The following is a 19,600-nucleotide window of genomic DNA, read 5'->3' as shown; positions in this document are numbered from 1 at the left end:
ATTACTCTGCTGTAAGAAAATGATGAAATGGACAGTTTCAGAGAAACCTTGGAAGACTTGTATGAACTGATATAAAATGAGGCAAGTAGAACCAGGAGAAAAATTTACAAGTTAGCACCATTGCAAAGATAAATATTTTGGAAAGAATTAAGAACTCTGATCCATGCAGTGACCAACCATGATTCCAGAGGACTGAGGATAGAGAATGAGAGATATATTTTTGAGCATGGCCAATTCAGGAGTTGGTTTTGCCTGACTCTAAATATTTGTTATAGGGGTTTAGCTTGTTCTTTTTTCTCAATGGGGTAGGGTTAGGAGGGAGAGAAGAAGAAGTGTTTGTCAATTTAAAAAATTTTATATATATATGTGTATATATATATATATATATATATATATATATATATATATATAAATAAAATCAATTTTTAAAATGGCCACAGTCTCTGAGAACTCAATACTGTTTTCTCTACCGTACTTCCTGTCTCCTCCGATGTTATTCCTCCTCATTGAGTCACAAATTCTCAGAATTGTAAGGGACTTTAGAGATTATCTAGCTACCAGCCCATTCTCCAGTAGAATGTGAGTTTCTTGAGGTCAGGAACAGGTCTGTTTTTATCTCCACATCTAGTCCAATTCTTAATGGAGCAGATATTCTCTCTATGACATACTTGAAAAGTAGTCATTCAGTCTCTCCTCAAAACTTCCTAGGATGGGGAACTCCTTACCTGCTGAGGCAATCCATTCCACTTTTGGACAGTTCTAATTGTTTTAAAGTGATACCCTCTTTTTTAACATCACCATTACCAAATATATCCCTTTCCCTTCTCTTCCTTTCCCCAGTAAGTCACCTTTTTTAACAAAGGTTAAAAAAGAAAGAGAAAAGAAGCAATTTAGCAAACTAACCAATTTATCAACCAAATTTTACAATACTATATAAGTGCACAGTTCCCTACCTCTGTAAAAATAGGGAGAGAGGGGCATTTCCTCATCCTTTCTCCCAGGCTGACTTTAGTTGTTATCATTACTCAGCATCCTGTTTTATTTCATTGTTCTCATTTACATTGTTGTGGTCCTTTTGTATATTGTTTCTTGGACTCTGCTTACTTTGCTGTGCATCAGTTCATATACATCTCTCTAGGCTTCTCATGTTTTCATGTGTATCATTTCTTACAACACAGAAATATTCCATTACCTCCATGGATCACATTTTGTTTAGCTGTTCTCCAAATGATGAGCATCCACTTTATTTCCAGTCCTTTGCTACCATAGAAAGTGGATTTTTTTCTGAATATTTTGGTGTATGTGGTGGTGGATATTTTGTTTCCTCCCCGCCTTGTAGTATATGCCTACCAATGGCATCCCTGGGTCATTTTTTCAGTGTAATTCCAAAGTGCTTGGACCAATTCCCAGCCGCACCAACAATACATCGGTGTGCCTGTTTTTCCACATCCTCTCCAACATTGACTATTCCCATCTTTTGTCATCTTTGCCATTTTTCAGGTGTGAGATGAATCCTCTGGGTTTTTTTTGCTTTATCTTTCTCTTTGTATTAGTGATTTGGAGCAATTATTTTTGTTATGGCTGTTAATCATTTGCAATAAAGAAGACCTCCCCCACTTCTCCTTTCCCTGTAAGATTACTTGCCATCTACTCTGTATATATCTTGTATGGACACATTTATTTAGGTGTTCCCCTCCCCATTAGAATGTAAACTCCTCAAGGTCAGGGACTAATATTTTTGTCCTTTTCTGTATGTGGGAATACTAGTGGGATCTATTTGTTGAGAGACAGTGTGGTCTAATGGAAAGAAAGTAAGATTTGGAGTCAGAGGGCAAATCTTTGTTCAAATTCTGGCTGTTACTTCTTGTATGATCTCTAGGTGGAATCAGGAAGACTTAAGTTTGAATCCTGGCTCAGACACTAGCTATGTGACCTTGGGCAAATCACTTAACTGCTGTCTGCCTCAGTTTCCTGAATTGTAAAATAGGGATCAAAAGAGCACTTTTCTCCCAAGGTTTTGGTGAGGATCAAATGAGATAATACTTGTAAAGTACTTTGCAAACCATAAAGTAGTAAATAAAAGTGATAATAATAATAATAGATTATATTTCTATAGTATTTGAAGGTTTGGGGAGCACTTTACAAGTATCACCTCATTGGATCCTCACAGAACCCCTGGGAGGTAGTGCTTTGATGATCCCAATTTTACAGCTGAAAGAACCAAGGCAAGCAGGAGTTAAGTGATTTGCCCTGAGTTGAACACAACTAGTAAGTGTCTGAGACAAGATTCAAACTCAAATCCCTGAATCCAGTTCAGCATTCCATCCACCTTGTGGTTATTATGATCATGATTATGATGATTATCCAGGAAAAATACTCTCCATCCCTTCAAACCCTACCCATCCTTCAGAAGTCAAATCAAATCCCACATCTTTCAGGAAGCCTTCACCAGTCCAGGGGGATTTCTTCATGCTCTCCCACATAGACCACACACTGCCATCCTATTGAGCACCCAGTCTGAAGGGATACCTGCCTGGAGCTGCTGGTGCTTACTCTCTACCACAGGCTCAGAGAGTTAAAAGCAGAAGCCACTCCCAGGAGTTCCAGATCAGTATCTTCAAGCAATACCAACTATTTGCTAGCTTGTTTACTAGAGGAATCTGGATTATGGGAAGGATGGCAGGGTCCTCAACAGAAATAGGGAAGTGAGCAAGAGAGGATGGGTTGGACTGGCTGACCTCTGGGCCTTGTAACTTACATCATGTCCTAATACTTGGAAAGAGCCCCTACTAGGAACATTCAGCCTATCTTAGAGGAAGAAATTCCTTGGAACATAGCATCATTATACCCACGGACTCTGGCACTATGGGGAAAATATGGTTGTGTGTGTCCATAAGCCCATATCATAGTAAGACTAAGATGAGCCTGAGAATATAGAATGTCCAAGCTGCAATGGGCCTTTAAGATACTGTGGCCCATTGTCCCTCAGTTTACAGTTTCCTAAGGGTTGAAGTAACTCACCCATAGCAAGTAAGTGGCCGAGGTGGAACTCATCCCCAAATGCTCTGCCTCTAAATCTGGCCCTGCTTCCATCGTACCACAAAGAGGGTTGAAATGCCCAGAATGACAAGACAAGGGTCTGGGGGGTGCAGGAGATTCCTTCAATGCTTTCCTCAGTTGGGGAAGAATAGGTGACAGCTTCTGGGTCGTGGGCCCAGGGCCAAGACTGTAGGCCCTGCTCAGGCCGGTTTGCCTGGCCCTGCCTGGCATAAGGATGGGTGGGTCTCTCACTTGACTCACCCAGCCTCCACCAGAGATGGGCCCCTTAACCCGAGGGTCCTGTGAGCTCTGATCAAGAGCTGGAACCAGGAAGCATCGAGGCCTGCAGAACAGCTCTGCACTTTGATGGTGCAGATAAAATGTAAATGATAGGCAATTTGACATCCCACCCCTGGGAGCCAAATGCTTGGGTGATTTTTTTTTTCCGGTTCGTTTCAACAATGCCACATTTCTCTAGCACTTTGATGTTTACAAAGATCTTTCCTTGCATTACTTACTTTATAGGGGCTGCTGCCCATTTCGCATATTAGGAAACTGAGTCCCAGGGAAATGAAGTGACTTCCCCAGGGCCATAGTAGGTGGACTCTTTACCATGGAATCAGGACTAAAAAAAATGCAACATAGTACAGCTGAAGAATCAATGGACTTAGAGTCAGAGGGCCTGGATTCAAATCCCACATCCATCACTTGCTCGCCATGTGACCTTGGGCAAGTCCTTTCTCTTACCTGAGCCTCACTTTCTCATCTATAAAATAAGGGAGGGGGCAACTAGATTGTCTGTGAGGTTGGTGATCCTATGTGTGACTCTGAGTGAGTCATTTCCCATCCCTGGGCCTTAGATTTTTCCTCTATAAAATGAGGATTTTGGCCTAGCTAGCTTCTGTGGATTGTTCAAGCTCTAGATCTAGGGGCCTGTGAACCTGGTATTTTTAGCCTGGAGAAGAGAAGACTTGGTTGGAGATGGGGGATGGAGCAGTGAAGGGCACATACATGGCAGCTGTCTTCAGGTATCTACAGAGCAGTTCTGTGGAGGAGCCATGAGAGCCAGGCCAAAGCTTTGGCCCCAGAGGGCTGACCCAGGAGCCAGAAGCTCAAAGAAGATAGGGCTTTCCTGAGATCCCTGCAGTTAGTTGAGGGGCAGACATAGAGGGAGTGTTCTCTGAGACCCCTTCCAGCCTCACATTTTATGGTCCTTTGTAAGAAGCCTTGAGTTTAGCAGTGACTTTTGGGGTTCTTCCAGGGCCCAGTACATAGTAGCCATTTAATAAATGTTTGTCAAACTGATTCTTCCTTTTTCTGAAACAAAGTTCAGATAAGACCTGTCTGCGCAATGATGGGAGCTCTAGATTTAGGGCTTGAATTCCAGTTCTGAAATTTCCAAGCTATGTGATCTTAGGCAAGAAGACTGTAGGCCTCAGTTTCCTTCTCTGTAAAATGACTCAGATAGTCTCTAGATCAGTGATCCTATGTGTGGCTTTGGGTGCATCACTTTCTACCCCTGACCTCAGTTTCCTTTTCTGTAAAATTAGGGCCTTGGCTCAAAGGGTTTCTAAGGTCCGTTTCAGGTCCGGATCCTACTTTCCTGGAGAGCACAATTCAGCCAATCAGTCAATAAACATTTATTAGGTGTCTTTAATGAAATGATGCATGGATCTGCAATGAAATGTTGATCTGTCTTATAAAGATTGATAATAACAATAAATTCCCTTCTTGTCTTGGTCCAGGTCTTGCCAACAATGAAGAGACCCTGATAAAGCCCAGACTGAGCTTCTTGGGGGACCAAGTGGTGATCCCAGCCGGTTCCCCATTTGATGTGACTTGCAGGTAAGGATAACAAAGTTGAGGGTCAAGCTAGAGGGTGTGGGGGTTCCGTAGTCTCCTTCAGACTGACCTCAGAACTACTATCATAGCTATCATAAAGAAGCTTTGATTGTTTCTCTCCTGCCACTGGTGGATTGAGGGCTGCCTTTGGAGTCAGGGAGTCAGTTCTGATACTGCTTGTGTGACTTTCAGCATGTAAGGTTTAATGGGGTATAAGATCTTCCTTACCCAGTAACAGGCCTCACATGGAGCCCATTAAGAGAAGCTTGCTTAGGGGAAACTTGCCTCCAAGAAGGCTTTCACACCTTTTGCTAATTTCTAATTAGGCAGTGGAGAGTTGTGATGCCTTCTGGCTCTGAGCCTATTAGCCAAAAGTGTATATATACTCTGAGTTGGTATTTTGTTTTGGGGGCTCGCTTATCAGAAGGACCTTTTGATTCCCTGGTCAAAATTCTGAGTAGCTGCACCGTTCAGACCCCTGACTGCTCAGATTTAAGGGCTCTCTCGATCCAGTGGTGTATGTAAAGTGTATAGCAATATTGCTTTGGTTCAGGCAGTCAGAGCCTTGTCTGTTGGTCTTTATGCTATTTTCTCTGCTTGTACTTTCTCTGAAGTTCAGGGTACTGACCTTTCCCCTGTACTAGTGAATGCAATTAAAAGTAGGATTGTTAACTCCTTTTTGAGGAGTCTTTCCTAGCCATCCTGGGTATGGCAGCTCGGTTGCCACTACAGCAAGTCCCTTCTCCTTCCTGGGCCTCAGTTTCCTTCCCTGTAAAATGAGGGGTTGGACATTTGGGTCCCTTCCAGCCTTTGATCTTTGATTCTATTTGTGATCTTGTGTCTCTTACTCCCTTTCCCCACATCTCAGTTTCCATCACTGTCAGAATAGCTGGCCTCTAAGACTACTAAGACTGGTGGTATTATCCTATTGCAAGGCTGAGTTTTCACCCAGACTCCATCAAAAGCCCAGGCTCTTCGATTTAATCTGTCATACTCTGATCCTATGAGATGTATTTAATGAAGGACTGAATGAATGCTTTGCTAACCATCCCTTTGAACGGACCCTCTGGTTGATGCCCAGAATTGCCAGAGAATGTTCCTTGGCCCATATGTCCCAGGGAGGGACACCGTTCAAACCCGTGTGAGCTTGCATGCCAGCCTGGTACATTCTCCCTCTAGGGTGACAGAAGCTGGGCTGCCTGGGCCCCAGCATTGTCTGGGGGCTTTCTGGCAGCGCTCCTTCCCCAACCTCTGAAGGCCTCACTGGACAAGGGGACATGGGGAGGCACAAAGTTGTCCTGATGGCAGCAACTCCTCATTGTGGGGGCAAGGAGATAGAGAATGAGTTAACTCTTTTTTAAAGATTATCTTTTATTTATTTATTTACTCATTTATCTATTTATTTGGATTTATTTATTTAATTTAAAAAAAGTATTTCAGGGCTGCTTTGCCAGCTTATTGGCTCTTTCTTATCCAGTGCCTTCCAGTCCTCTTTTCTCTTTGTTCCTTCTTTCCCTCTTCCTCCTCCTCCTGCTCCTCCTCCTGCTCCTCCTCCTGCTCCTCCTCCTGCTCCTCCTCCTGCTCCTCCTCCTGCTCCTCCTCCTCCTCCTCCTCTTCCTCCTCCTCTTCCTCCTCCTCTTCCTCCTCCTCCTCTTCCTCCTCCTCCTCTTCCTCCTCCTCCTCTTCCTCCTCCTCTTCCTCCTCCTCCTCTTCCTCCTCCTCCTCCTCCTCTTCCTCCTCCTCCTCCTCCTCTTCCTCCTCCTCCTGGCTCTCTCCTTCACCTGTACCTTTGGAGAAGCCCAGAGAAGAGGCTAAGGCTGTGGGTTCAGGAGAAGTGTCTCTGGCAGCTGCATCCCCCCTTTCTCTTATTACTAACTCTTCAGGAAGTGGTGGGGTGGGAAAAGGGATTCTCAGTCATCTAATGACCCATGGACCCATAGGCCACAGGTACCACAAGACAGCTCAGCAAGGACCTCTAATCCTGACAATGTGTCACACTGGAGCTGGAGTCAAGACCTGGGTTCAAATCCCAGCTCCACCACTCTAGTAAGTGTGATCCTTACTTTGTGACCTTGGAGTCACCTCCCCTTCTGGGCCTCAGTTACCCCCTGTGTCAAATGAAGAGTTGGCCTGGACAGCCTCTGAGGCTCCTTCCAGCTCTAGAATTCAGAGCTTATGAAGCTGCAACTATTGGGGTTCCACAATAAGACCTCATTCTCCAGGGAACCCAGCAGATGTGGCAATCTGGTTCTGAATCCGTGCCCTCAGCCCCAGGCCTGGCCCCTGGCACAAGCACTGCTTTCCCAAGGCAATCTGTCTGTTAACTGTTGCCCCCCAGGTGATGGGGCCCTACTAAGTCAAGAAGAACTTTGAGTAATACCAGAGGGTGAAGGAGCCCAAGTCCAAGGAGGCATGACCATCAATGGGCATGAGCTGCCAGCTGATTCCTGTATCTGCTTTGGGATGAATGGACTAAAGCTGCCTAGCTTGGCTTTCTTACTAGGCTGGCCTGCCACGTACTCAGTGCCAATGGGTGAGTGGCTCTGAAAGTGAGTATGACCTTACCCAGGCCATGGTGCTACTTCTGCTGCCTGGCTCACCTCCAGGCATGCCAGTAATCATGCCAACAAGGGCAGAGGAAGACTTGGGCTTGAGCCCCACCTCTGCCAGTGCCCAGATGGAGGATTTTGGTCACATCACTGTCAAATGAAGAGGTTGGACCAGATCACTCCGAACTAGAACTTGATCTTGGCTCTCAACTCAACAGACACGTTCAAGATCAATCAGTCAACCAGCACACAAGGATTTATTCAATAGCGCCTGCTATGTGGGGCAACAAAGAAAAAGAATGAACCAATCTCTACCCTCAGAAAGGTTACTTACATCCTAACAGGGGAGACAATAAGTACCTATAGTAGTGTGGGGTGTGTGTGTGTGTGTGTGTGTGTGTGTGTGTGTGTGGTGTATGTATACATACACACATATATATAATAAATCTAAGGGGCAGCTAGGTGATAAAAAGGATAGAGTGTCAGCCCTGGAGTCAGGAGGACCTGAGTTTAAATCTAACTTCAGACACTTACTAGTTGTGTGACTCCGGGCAAGTCACTTCACTCTACCTCAGTTTCCTCATCTGTAAAATGAGCTTGAGGAGGAAATGGCAAACCGCTCTAGTATCTCTGCCCAGAAAACCCCAAATGGGGTCATGAAGAGTCACACAACTGAAATGTCTGAACATAAGTAGATACAAGGTAGTACGTCCAAGGTAGTTAGGAAGGGGGCACGGATCAGGGAAGGCTTCAAGATCTGACCTGGGCCACATTTGGCCTCATGGATTGGCTAAAGATAACCATTGCCTCCAGGTATGAAAATGGCCCAGCTCAGGCCTCTTTAGACAGCTGGAGGAGGCCAAACTGAAGGCGAGAGACAGCTGGGGGCTTTGGCAGCTTCTACATGGTCTTAGTTGGGGGCTGCTCTCTCCTCGGTTCTTCTTTGCTTGCTGCCAATCCTGTCACACCCTTGTGTAGAGTTTTCCAAAGAGGGTGCGAGTGGGGGTCCCAGGAGGAAAACTCCTGGGGGCTTAGCATGATGGGATATCATGGAATACAACTCCAGCCTTAATACACTCACTTCTTATCTACGAAAGCCAAATTCAGCTCAAAGGCAACAAGAGGGAGATTTGTTTCAGCCGACAACGAGCAAAACACCACAATTACCGAATGCAAGAGTCTTGAATTTGGGGATTCTCTTAGGTTTTAGCAAAGCAAAGCAACGCGATTCTTACTATTGTTATTAGTGTGAAATGGGCCTTCTGCTCCAGCTGGTAGAGCCAAAATATTGGCCCCCGAGACATGGTGGAAGAAGAATCATGAGGATCAACAGCATCAATGATGACATGCTTTGAGAAACAAGGAGCCAAAAATCAAGCCCACCCAGCATGTTAATAAGATTGGAATTATGGTATTATTCTTCTAAGTTAGGGGTAGGGATAAGAGACTGGACCAGGCCTGTGATTTCACTGGCATAGAGAACTTCTAGATGAGAAAACTCCCTTACCAAGGAAAGTTGCCAACCTCTCTGCAACATAGAGAGCTGCCTGGAGCTCTCAGAGGTTAAGTGACTTACCCAGGGTCACACAGCCAGTATGTGTCAGAGGAGGGACTTGAATCCAGGGCTTCCTGGCTCTCTGTCCATGACATCATGCTTTTATAAGTCATAAATATGAAAATTGTAAAGATTTTTTAATTAATAAATATTTGTGGCAATCGTGTTCTTTTTATTGGGCATTAAACTTTCTGTGATATAAAATTGTAAAGTCCTTAATTTTATTGGAATAAAATTCAGTTTAAGAGAATGACTTGTGCAAATTGTTTTATGCAAAGCATGTGCATGGGATGACAGTTTTTTGGGTATAAAAGGTGGGCATCAATCCATGAGGGTTGGAAACCACTGCCCTAGGGCATGGAAAACAGATAGCCCAGAGTGGTTGAAGACATTCTACTGACAACAGCCAGGCTTACTCGGCACACTGTTGGGTCATTTTGTTGTTGTTATTTTGTTTTTGACATGCATCTGACCAGCCGAATGTTTCATTTTGTAATCAGTTGTTCTGCTTTTCCTTTCTGGAAGTTCTGTGTTAACATCTCTTCATAATGTGGATAGCTCTGGGAGGTCTTTCCATAGCTTTGTCTGGTTTGGGAGGCATTGTGCCTGTCCTAGAGACCATCATTGCAGCCTATTGATCCAGACTGGTAGGCCCAAACAGAACTTATGCTCCCCTGGGATGGCCTTCTAGGACTCAGGGTCCCCTCCCTGTCACAATGAAGCATCATGGGAGAATTTTCTCACTAGGTCACTATCTCAGATGTAAAAAAAAAAAAATGAGAGATGGGACTAATGACTACCAAGCTTGGTTCTAGATCAAAATTGGGTGATCCCAGGTCTCCCTGTCCCTGTTCTTGGCTTGTAAACAGGGCTTATCAATAAGCTTTCTGGGCCAGATGAGATTTCTGGAAGAGATGGAATTCCCTAACCTCCACCACTTGCCAGGTTGAGTCATAGGTGTATAACACTGTAAAATGTCAGAAGAGGGAACTGAAGCCTAAGGAGGGGTAGTGATCTGTCCAAGATTATGCAGTAAATGTCAGAGGAGGGATGCTTAGTTCTGCGTTGAATCATATACTCTAGCATTTTTTTTAGATATCACCCTATCATATTCAACTCACACCCACACCTTTTCTACGTATACTCCTAACTGTCCTAATAATGAGAAAGTGCTTATGAGTTACAAGTACCATCTTCCCATGTAGAAATATAAATTGTAAACTTATTGAATCCCTTATCATTTCCTTTTCCTATTTACCTTTTTATGTTTCTCTTGAGTCTTGTATTTGAAAGTCACATTTTCTATTCAGCTCTGGTCTTTTCATCAGGAATGCTTGGAACTCCTCTATTTCGTTGAATACCCATTTTTCCCCCAAAGGAAGATTATACTCAATTTTGCTGGGTAGTTAATTCTTGGTTGTGATTTTAGCGCCTCTGCCCCCCAGAATATCATATTTCAAGTTCTCTGATCCTTTAATGTAGAAGCTGCTAAATCTTGTGTTATTTTGACTGTGATTCCACAATACTTGAATTGTTTCTTTCTGGCTGCTTGCAGTATTTTCTCTATTACCTGGGAGCTCTGAAATTTGGCTATAATATTCCTGGGAATTTTCATTTGGGTATCTCTTTTAGGAGGTAATAGGTGGATTCTTTGAATTTCTATTTTACCCTCTGGTTTTAGAATACCATGGCAGTTTTCCTTGATAATTTCTTGAAAGATGATGTCTAGGCTCTTTTTCTGGTCTTGGCTTTCAGGTAATTTATTAAATATTTATTAAAATTAAATTTCAGTACTTTTAAAATTATTTCTTTTCAATCTATTTTCCAGGTCAGTTGTTTTTCCAATGAGATATTTAACAATTTCTTCTATTTTTTTGTTCTTTTGATTTTGTTTTATTGTTTCTTCATTCTCATAAAGTCATTAGTCTATTTGCCAAATTCTAATTCTTAAGGAATTATTTTCTTCAATGAGCTTTTGTACCACTTTTTCAATTTGGCCAATTCTGCATTTTAAGGAGGTCTTCTTTTCGGTTTTGTATATCTTTCCCCCTTTTCTTCTCCTCAGTTTTGTATATCTTTTTCCATTTGGCTGATTCTACTTTTCGAGGCATTCTTCTCCTCACTGAATTTTTGTACCTTTTTTACCATTTGGTCTGTTTCTGTTTTTTTGAGGTGTTATTTTCTTCCATATTTTTTTGTGCTGTCTTTATCCAGCTGTTGACTCTTTTTTTCATGATTTTCTTGTATCACTCTCATTTCTCTCCCCATGTTTTCCTCTACCTCTCTTACTTGATTTTTAAAATCTTTTTTGAGTTCCTCCATGGCTTGAGACCAATTCATATTTTTCTTTGAAGCTTTGGATGTAGCAGTTTTGACTTTGTTGTCTACCTCTCAGTGTGTGTTTTGATCTTTCTAGTCACCAGAATAAATTTCTATGGTCAGAATTTTTTTCTGTTGTCTGCTTATTTTCCTAGCCTATTTCTTCACTTTTAACTCTTTGCTAGAGTGGGGTTCCGCTTTGGGGGTAGAGGGAGCACTGTCCCAAGCTCTAGGGGTTTTGTGCAGCTATTTTCAGAGATACTTCTAGAGACCTGTAAGTTTTCAGTTCTTCCAAGGTAGTATAATCTAAGGAGAAGGGTTTGCTATTCTCTTGGCCTGTGCTCTGGTCTGCAATCGACCACAAGCTCTCTTTTCTGCCCTGTGAAGAGGGTACCCACTCCACTGTGGCCACAAGCTCTAGTGTGTTAGTGCTTCTCCTTGACCTGGGACTGCTACCTGTGGCTGTGACCCAGATCTGAGTGTAGGTTTGAAGCAACAGAGAGTCCTGCCTCAGTGCCAGCAAAGAGATCCCTTTAATCTCCTCCTGACTGGTTGTGTGACCTCCTTACTTTCTGTGCTCTGAGAGGTCCAGACACTGCTGCTGCTGATTTAGTAACTCCTGAGGCCAGCTCCCGGTGTGCTGGGGCCCTATCTGTGCTGGTGGGGCCTTCACTGGACTGTGCTTCTCTCTCTTTTCAGTGTGACAGACCTTTCCTGTCAACCTTCCTGCCATCTTGGACTGAAATTTTTTTCTTGCTGTCCTTTTGTGGGTTCTGCCACTCCAGAATTTGTTTTGAGGCGTTATTTGACGTTATTTCAAGGGGAATTTGGGAGAGCTCAGGAGAGTTCCTGCCTTTTCTCTGCCATCTTCCCTAGCATTCTTTAAAGTCACTTATTTGTCTTCCTCCATTTCCTCATCTGTAAAATGAAGGGGTTGGACAAGATGGCCTTTGAGCATTCTTCATGCTCTAGAGCTGGCATTCCATGATGTCACCCCACTTTCTTGTATCTCACTTTTCTCATCTCTCCTCCCCTCCCCTACCAGCCTTACGAGCTTGGATATACTTTCCATCTAGGGTTTACCTTAAGTCACTGACCTAGCCTCCAACTTAAATTTTGTGTTTAAGGCCCAGACATTGATGTCAGCTCCCTGTCCACTGCCCCCAAGTTAATCCCGAAACTAGTCCAAGAATGTGAAAAGATTTATTCTCAGAAGAAACAAAAAACTACCACCCCAGAGCCCGCTACAGCTGTCTATATGGTCTTCCTTCCCTATAATTATATGGTGCTTCATGCCTGGCCAAACTCACTTTTGAGAACTTGAACAATAGCAGGAAGTGTAAATATTCATCAGCACCTTTTGGCCTCTAGTCTTGGATTGGAAGGAGGAGAAACTAGAGAAAGTTCTGGGCCTATTGTTTATTCTAGCCCCAAACCCAGATTGTCATGGTCAGAAGGGACCTTGGAGGGTATCTGGCCAAGTCCTGCCTAGCCCAGAATTTACTTCATTTCACCAAGTGACTGCTACATGCTAGAGATGAAAAGACAAACAAAAAATGAAAAACAGCCCAGTCCCCACCTTCAAGGAGCTTACATCTACTGCATTGTGGGGAGGGGGGTATGTGGAACAATCTGTTTGCAGGTTACTAAATATAAAGCCTAGACAAAGACATTTCCGTGTGGGAGGAACTCTGAACAGCTAGAGGGACCAGGAGGCGGTACTTAAGTTGAGCCTCAAATAGAAGTAGGGATTCCAAGAACTGGAGGAGGGTAAACATTTCAGGTATGGAGAACAGCCTGGATAAAGTCATGGAGGTAGGAAATGGAGTTTCATACATAAGGGAAAGCAGAGAAGGACCTCAGGGACCATCCAGCCCAGCCCAGAAATGTCAAACTCAACAAGTCCATAGTTATAGGAATTTGAGATACAAGCATGTCAAACTCAACAGGTCCAAAATAGAACGTACTCTCTTTCTTTCCAAACCTTTCCCTCCCCTGAACTTTCTTCTTACTCTCAAGGGCACTCTTAGCCTTTCAGTGACCCAGACTCACAATCTTGGTGTTATCCTTACTTCTTCTCTCCCAGTTACCCCACATAGTCAACCAATTGCCAGGTCTTGTGATATCTTTCTCTTTACCATCTCTCATTTATGTCCTCTTCTCTCCACTACCTCCTTGCCTCTCATCCAGACTACTACGATAGCCTCCTAATTGGTTTCCCTACCTCTTTGCTTTCAGATCCATCCTCCTTTCAGCTGCCAAAGAGATTTTCCTAAAGCATAGGTCTTGACTATGTCTCTGTCTCAACTTAGTACACTCTGATGATCTCCCAATTACCTCTGGGATCAAATCAAAACTTCTTTGTTTAGTATTTTTAAACTGTTCCCAGTCTGGGTCCTTCTTGCTTTTTCATTCTCATATTCTGCTCCCTTTCCTGGACTCTGATCCAGTCATGGCGGCCTCCTTGCTGCTCCCTTGGCGCTGGCTTTTTCTCACACCTGGAATGTATTCTCTGCCTCCCAACCTCCAGCTTGTAGAATTTCCAGGTTCCTTTAAGACTGAGCTCCAGTGCCATCTCCTGTAGGAGGCCTTTCCCTGTCTTACCAGCTGCTGGGTCCATCTCTGCTAAGGTTACCTTCCACCTTCTTGTCTGTACTAATGAATACATGCTGTCTTTTCTAATTAGAATGTAAGCGCTTTGAGAGCAGGGACTATTTTCTCTTTCTTTGTTTCCCTACCACTTAGCACAAAGCCTGGCATGCAGTAGGCACTTAATTAATGCCTATTGTTGACTGATGGATCACGAATTCCTACAACAACATACATGACAGGGGGTCATTCAGCTTCTGAGGCAGCCCAAGCTGTTCTGGATGTTTGCCTGACATTGAACCCACCTTTTGCCCTTGTGATGTCTTTCATTGTTCTAATTAGTTGATTTGCTAAGCATACATTAGTTACCTGCCCTCAGAATAAGCCTAATCTCTCTCCCACAAGAAGTCCCATCAGATCTTGGAAGACAGCCCGTGGGGCTCCTCTGAATCTTCTCTTTCTAGGTTAAACATCCCCATTTCCTTTAATTGGTGCTCATAGGACATTAACTCAAAGTCTTTCCCCATGTTAATTGGCCCCCTCTTCACACTCTCCAGTTTATCAGTGCCCTCCCTAAAATGTGGTACCCAGACCTTAGCCCTCTACTCTATCTGGAGTTTGAGTAAGGCAGAGGATGGCTGAACAGTCCCTCACCCCATCCTGGAGCTATGTAGACCTCTGTCGATGCAGCTGAAAATTCAAGGGGGAAAATCTCATACAACTAACCACCTAAAGTTTAGAATGGCCTCCCCTATGCCCCCTACCCTCACCCCGTCAGATCTTACCCACTGAGTTATGACAAAAGGTGTGCATGTGTGTATGTATGCACACATGTTGTGTGTGCGTGTGTGCGTGTGTTGGGTAGAAGGGTGAAGGTATTGATAGGCCTCAATTATGGGACTTATCCCAGAGTTATTTCTTTTTTTCCTGCCTTCATATCACCAAGACGCTAGAGGTACTAAGGCACCCACGCAGATCCGTGGCCAAGTCTACTTTAGAGCCCAGGAATCTTACATCCTTGTGCTTTCTTGGACACTGATAGGCTAAAATTCATGTGTAATGGATGCATTTAGTGGGATATCATCTTCTGCTTGGGTTCCACTAACATCTCTATGCAGATGACTCCCAATCTACATATCTAGTCCTAATCTCTTTCTCCCGACCTTGAACAGGATACTTCCTCACTCTGGGATTCAGTTTCCCCATCTGCCAAATGACAAGGTTGTGGGTGGTAGTAAAGAACTGGAAACAAAGTAGATGCCCATTGATTAGAGAATGACCAAACACAGTGCTGCATGAAGATATTCAACTATTACTGTACCAAGAGAGATGATGAATATGAAGAATGCAGAGAAGACTTGGGAAGACTTCTATGAACTGATGCAAAGTGAAGCAGGCAGAATGGGAGGACAATATATACAAGGACAACAATGTAAATGGGGAGGAAAAAACCCCTCAAAACTAAATACTGAGGACTTAACAGAGACCATGCTTGACCCTGGAGAAGGAGAAAAACATTCTAAAGCAGAAAAAAAAAATTGCTGAAAAGGTTGAAAACCCAACAACTAATGAGACGGTTGGTCCAGATGGTATCTAAGGTCCTTCCAGCTCTAGGTCTTACAATCCTGTCACCTTACATTTTATGTTCTAAGGCCTCTTTCAGGCCTGACAGTCTTAGTTCTGTATTCCTTCTTCCCAGCATGCCTTGTAAAGGTCCTTTTAACTCTAAATCTAATAATTCTCAGTCATTTCAACTTCCTGTGCCCTAGTTTCTCCTCAAGCTAGAAAATGAGGATAAATTAAGTTTAATTTGATTAAGCTGCCCTAAGTTGTGACTCCCTGCCCCATACGCCCACCCCCTGCCCTTGACCTTGCTTCATCTGCTAAAGGGGATGATAACTCTTTCAAACCCCTTCCTTCTGCTGTTTCGAAGAAACCGAGGCTTAGACAATGGAAGTACTTGATCATCCTTAAGGAGCTACAGGATAGAGAGTGCTTTTTGGAAGTGTTATTTCATTTGTCTTGAGAGAACTAAGGCAGAGCCTCCAGTTCGTTGGGAGGGTTTGGGTTTTTATTTTGCACTGGACTTCTGTGTTCATCACCACTTGCTTTGAAATTCAGCTGAGAGCTGAGATTCAGTTTGGTTTGGATTGGTTTTAAGAAGCCAACTTCCAGGGTATGTGCTGGGCTTGGGGTACGTGCTGTTGAATCTCCTAGATACTGGAAATTGATGCATAGGGGTGTGGTTTGGTCAGTCTTGTTGAGTCCTGAATGAGGACTCTGAGCACTCTCTGGGTGACCTTTGGCAAGTCACTCAGCTTCTCCAGGCCTCAGTTGTCTCATCTGTCAAATGGACCACCTGCACTGCCTTGTTTATAAGGTCTTAAGGCATTTAAGCTTGAAAATGTGGGTTATTACTATGATTGTTGTTGTTAAGTGTCTGAGGCTCAAATCCAGCCTCACACACTTAATGTTAATTCATAATTATCATGAGTATTATTGCTATTAATAATGATAAAAATATTAGTACTGACAACAACAGTAAATCCTTTTGTTAGCTCCTCTGGTAGAAATAAAGACATAAATCAGAACTTATTAACTGACCTTAAGACATGAAGACCTCAAATACCATAATATAGAACAGAATGCAGCAAGGGTATAAAAAGAGCCAATGATATGGGATCAGAAGGAGTTTTAAGAGAGCAAACCAGCGTGGGATCAGAAGAGAGAAAGGTAACTTCCCACTTGGGGAACTAAGGAAGACTTCTTGGAGGAGGTGGCCTTTGAGCTGAACCTTGAGGGACAGATTGTATTATACCAGGTAGAGTTGGGGAGATGGAGTTCCACATGTTGGGAATGAGGTGGATAAATATGGGAAGTAGAAGGGTGGGGTTGGGGAGGGGATAGCTTGATTTGCTGGAGTATTGTATATGAGGGGGCAGCTAGGTGGCACTGTAGTGGATAGAGCATCAGACATGGAGTCAGAAAGACTCATCTGCCTGAGTTCAAATGTGACCTCAGACACTTCTTAACTGTGTGTCCCTGGGCAAGTCACTTTACCCTGTATGCCTCAGTTTCCTCATTTGTAACATGGGGGGCTCCTCTCAAGGTTGGTGTGAGGCTGAAATGAGATAACTAACATTGGAAGAAGTGCTTTTCCAACCTTCAAGTGCTAGGTGGTGAGAGTGCTAGGCCTGGAATCAGGAAGACCTGAGTTCAGATCTGGCCTCAGACCCTGTTTCTTTTGTGCCTTGGTGACCTCATTGCTTAGCAAGGAGCCTTACACTAAGAGGCACTTATGAATACTTGTTGGATTAGCCTGGATTTCCAGACCTTGCCAGTGCCTACAGATGCCTGGCAGGGCTCCACTCCTAGCATAATGTGCCAAAGATTAAGAGCCCAGGGAAATGGGTCCCCAGGGGCCAGGCCATGAAGATGGGACAGGGAAATGAGTCAGGAGGTTGGGGAGTCCAGTGCATTGCTTATTTCTCCCCAGGAAGATGGTAGGGGAGAGACCTTGTGGCTAGGAGTGTCACAGCTGGACCAAGGCGTGAGAATTGCCTGCCAGAGTCTCAGGGGACTCCCCGGGACCACAGTGCTACTTTCCCAGAATATTCTCAGAACTCTTTACGCAGCCCCAACCTGATTTCCAGGAAGGCGTCTGAGAGAAGACTCATAGTCGGGAGCTATGTGTTGGCATGAGGTTGCTGAGTGACCAGAAAGTCCTGGGAGGGACCAGATCTGGAAGGGACCTCTGAGGCCTTTTGATTTCATTCTCATTTTACAGAAGAAGAAACTGAGGCCCAGGGAGGGAAATGACTGGCTCAGGTAGTAGAGGTAGTGAGCACCAGACCCTCTGAGGCTCGAGCCAATGGCCTTCCCACTGCACCACAAAGTATTGGCTTTCTTTGTAGTTCTATCATTCATTCAGTCACTCCTTCAGTCAGTCAACAAACATTAATTCACCTTTCCACTCAGTGCTAGGTACAGGTACTAGAGAAACAAAGAAAAGACTAGCCCCAGTCCTGAAGGAGCTGGAAACAGGCATTGAGGGTGGGGTGGGCGGCCCTGCTTGGGCTCACTCTGGGTTCCTGTGCTTACCTCCACCTCGCAGGGTTAGACATGATCTGGAACTTCAGGGCTGCCAATCCTTGGGATTGCCAAGATTTCCTTCCACCCTTGGCCTTTCCTGGAGGCCCTTCCATTTTTGCTCCCACTGGACAGAGGGCCTTGCACGTTGCGTGTATCTCTGGCTCTTCTCAGAGAGGCCAGAGGGCTTAGCTGCTTATGCCAACATTGGCTTTGCCAGTACGCCCTCCCTGCCTTTCCTATTGCATGGCAGGCTCCTGGATCAATCAGTCAGTGAATATACATCAATTTAGCACCTATTATATGCCAGGCACAGTGCTAAGCTCTGGGAATACAAAAGGAGGCAAAAGATAGTCCCTCCCCTCAAGGAGTTTATGATCTAATGGAGGAAACAATGGGCAAACAACTTTGTACAAACAAGCTATATAGAGGCTAAATAGGAGATAATGAACAGAGGGAAGATACTGGAATTAAGCTGTGTTAGGGAAGTCTTCCTGTAGGGAGTGGGATTTTAGTTGGGATTTGAAGGAAGTCAGGGAGGTCAGTAATCAAAGAGGAAGAGGGAGGGTATACTAGGTGAGGGGAACAGCTAGAGAAAATGCCTGGAGCAGAGAGATGAAGTGTCTTGTTCAGGGAACAGCAGGAGGCCATGGTCACTGGATGAAGAGTACATGTAGGGGAGTAAGGTTTCATAAGAAGACTGGAAAGGCAGGAGGGAACGGGTTCTAAAGGGCTTTGAATGCCAAACACAGCATTTTGTACTTGATTCTGGAGGTAATAGGGAGCCACTGGAGTTTATTGAGGGGGAGGGGTAACATGGTCATACCTGTGCTTTAAGAAAATCACTTTGGTGGCTAAATTCAGGACTGAGCAGTATGAGGAGAGACTTCAGGAAAGGGAGACCCCCCCCCCATCAGGTTGTTGCAGTAATCTAAGTGTGAGGTGATGAGGGCCTGCACCGGAGTGTGGGCAGCATCAGAGGAGAGAAGTGGGAGTATTGGAGAGATTCTGCAAAGGTGGAATCCACAGGACTTTGACAACAGCTTGGATCTGGGGAGGGGCTGAGGGGGTAAGAGACAGTGAGGAGTCCAGGAAGCTGGCAGTGTGTTCAACAGTAATAGAAGAGGTAGGAGGCAGGGAGGTAGGGGGGAAGGATAAAGAGGTCTGTTTGGGGAATATTGAGTTTCAGATGTCTACTGGACATCCAGTTCAAGATGACTGAAAGGCAGTTGGAGATGGGAGACTGGAGGCCAGGAAAGGTAGATGTGAGAGTCATCAGCATAGAGACAGTAATTAAATCCTTGGGAACTGATGAGATCACCAGGTGAAATAGGATAGAGGGAGAAGAGAAGAGGGCCCAGTACAGAGCTCTGGGGGCACCTATGGTTCTAAGGCCTGATCTGGTAGAGGATCCAGCAAAGGAGGTAGAAAAGGAGTGGTCAGAGAGGGAGGAAGAGAAGAGGGCCCAAGACAGAGCTCTGGGGGCACCTATGGTTCTAAGGCCTGATCTGGTAGAGGATCCAGCAAAGGAGGTAGAAAAGGAGTGGTCAGAGAGGGAGGAAGAGAAGAGGGCCCAAGACAGAGCTCTGGGGGCACCTATGGGTCTAAGGCCTGATCT

The 19,600-nt window shown here is 44.5% G+C and overlaps 1 protein-coding gene across 1 annotated transcript in view; it reads left to right on the top strand.

Annotated features, from left to right (window-relative positions):
* The window catches only part of LOC118832733 (vascular endothelial growth factor receptor kdr-like), a 201,196-nt gene that overhangs the window by 63,340 nt on the left and 118,256 nt on the right, over positions 1–19,600 (top strand). Inside the window, exon 2 of the mRNA XM_036740068.1 lies at positions 4,785–4,884. Coding sequence (XP_036595963.1) covers positions 4,785–4,884 — 100 coding nt within the window. The remainder of the gene's footprint in view (positions 1–4,784; positions 4,885–19,600) is intronic.

Source organism: Trichosurus vulpecula, chromosome X (assembly GCF_011100635.1).
Source record: "Trichosurus vulpecula isolate mTriVul1 chromosome X, mTriVul1.pri, whole genome shotgun sequence".
Lineage (NCBI taxonomy): Eukaryota > Metazoa > Chordata > Mammalia > Diprotodontia > Phalangeridae > Trichosurus > Trichosurus vulpecula.
Note: the sequence above shows the minus strand (reverse complement) of the source record. Positions and strands in the feature narration are given on the sequence as shown.